Source organism: Bombyx mori, chromosome 27 (genome assembly GCF_030269925.1).
Source record: "Bombyx mori chromosome 27, ASM3026992v2".
NCBI lineage: Eukaryota > Metazoa > Arthropoda > Insecta > Lepidoptera > Bombycidae > Bombyx > Bombyx mori.
The window spans coordinates 10912793-10915156 of record NC_085133.1 but is presented as its reverse complement, the minus strand read 5'-3'; the positions used below and the strand labels follow the sequence as shown (position 1 = coordinate 10915156).

Here is a 2364-nt window from a genome sequence, read left to right as displayed (position 1 = left end):
CTTATCGTAAAAATGAAAACCCAAGTCCAACAAAGTGCCAGATCTCAAGAAAATATTCATCCGTTATGTCTGAAATGAAACGATAATCTTGGGACTTAGGTCCTAGGTTTACTATAAGTGTCTTACTTTATAAAAAAATCTAAAAGAAACTACGTGATGCTAAGTGCTATTATGGATGCTCGTGTTTGGCAAATAGCTTTAGAATTTTGTTTTTTAATTAGTAGTCGATAAGCAGATGAGCTCACCGACTCCTAAGCGCGTACCGGAGTTCATGGACACTCGTTTGGCAGCGAAGAGCATCTCTGGTTTCCGTTACAAAGTCTGCGAGAACAGAGCTAGGGTATAGGTGGACGTACAGTTATAAGAAGTCAGAATTTTATTAATTGATTTCATGTCTTTTACAAACTGATTTTAATATTAATTCTTAAATGTTACGATCGCGAGGACTAAACTCGTCTTTGCATTAAAATTATTACGTGTTCCAGTTAATGCGTTTGCAATTATTTCAAACACTTGAGGGATGGTTCGGTGTATTATAATGATCGTAAGGTTAATTTGTAGGGTGCCAGATTTATTAGTACTAAATGAAGATCTCAAAATATCAAGACGTCATCCATAGTCTTCATTACTGCATTATCGCGTACTGCTCTAGGGGCTTAAAGTCTTCGCTGGCCATGTGGGTGGCGTTGTGAGCAGCACGATAGCCCCATAACTTCATGGCCTCTTTACACGCCGTCTGTATTTGGTCAGCATATTGAAATGTCAAAGTATTCTTCCAGCGATAAGGCACTTCACGGGATACTCTGAAAGTAGAGGTGACTCCACTCACTTCTGTGTTGGTGTGGGAGTCTATATACTCATCCATCGCTTGTGTCCGTCCTAGTCTTAAGAATTTCTGCAATTTTTGCGTTGTACTGTTCGGGTTTAGTGCAAACTCTTCAAAGCGCAGCACAAAAAGCTTATCAGGATAAAGTTTGAGAAAACGACCTGCAGCCTCATAATCACGCATCATGCCTTCACAAAGAATCTCGGGATTAGAACAATCCGGAGCAGCGCGACAGAAACCCCGCTGCAGTCTTGATGCCATCACTCCGCGAGGATCGCGCGTTAGGAACACTACTTTTACATTAAGCTCAGTATCGGACAATATTTCTTGAACAAACTGCAACCGAAGACGGACAATTTTCATGCTTTGAAATGGAAACAATCTACAATACCTGGTCATGAAGTCAGGGTCAGAACACAGTTCCTTATTGTGTTCGCAATAGTCCCATAATCTGGTATTGTGACTGAATTGAAAATCATGGCCGCTTCCGTAATCGAAGTAGTCATCCATCCCTCGAAAGTCACACTTGAGCAAACTTTTCATGGAGCTTAAGGCTGCTTTTACTTGCGCAGACTCCTTTAGTTGTACATGTCCATATTTTAGTAAAGGCTGAAAATGATAGTAATTCCCAGGCATCGCATTGAGCACCTCGCCGAGGAATGTGGTGCCTGATCTCCAAGAGGATATGATGATATTCCTCAGGGGACGACCGCCGGCTTCCATCACTAAGTCTTCCAACCTTTGAACATCGGAATGAGTGAAGTTGTAGTTCCTCAACTCCAATTTAATTTTGGTTCGAGTTCTTTCCAATATTTGTTCGATGCTCGGCGCCCCATCCGCAGGATTCGTCCGTAGCGGCTGCGAAGCATCAACCTTTCCACGTTGTACTTTAAAAAAAATCCGACCATTTTTTTGGACCTCAGAAATCGGACAGTTAACTGTATTTCGGCTACCAATAAGAATCAAAAGAGCACTGATACTGAATGCGAAACATATTGAATAAAATTTAAGTCGTCGCAACAACATGCTATGGTTTCAGTGACAAAAACTGAAATACGAATTACCAATTGTTGACGCATCGCCGCCGCCGCATGCATATAATCAAAGGCGAGGAGAGCGCGGGAAGTCGGGCCACAACTGATAGTGTACATAGAGAGAAGTGCTCTTAACAATATCGATATATTGTTTCTTTTTTTTTATTGCTTAGATGGGTGGACAAGCTCACAGCCCACCTGGTATTAAGTGGTTACAGGAGCCCATAGACATCTACAACGTAAATGTACCACCCACCTTGAGATATAAGTTCCAAGGTCTCAGTATAGTTACAACGGCTGCCCCGCCTTTCAAAACGAATCGCATTACTGCTTTACTTCAGAAATAGAGGGCGTGGTGGCAACTACCCGCGCGGACTCACAAGGGGTTCTGCCACCACGATATTAGCGATGTTGACGCTCACTAAGCGCAAACTGTTTTTTTAAATCTTATTCAGAATGGGTTTTTCATCTTTCTTTGTATACATAACAGCAACGGACACTCAT

At 42.0% G+C, this 2364-nt stretch overlaps 1 protein-coding gene across 1 annotated transcript; it reads right to left on the bottom strand.

The window, feature by feature from the left end:
* Positions 1-625: 625 nt before the first annotated feature.
* On the bottom strand, positions 626-1549 carry LOC101745521 (carbohydrate sulfotransferase 3). Its single transcript, XM_004926018.1, has one exon. The coding sequence runs from the start codon at positions 1547-1549 to the stop codon at positions 626-628; it is 924 nt and encodes a 307-aa protein (XP_004926075.1).
* Positions 1550-2364: the final 815 nt, after the last annotated feature.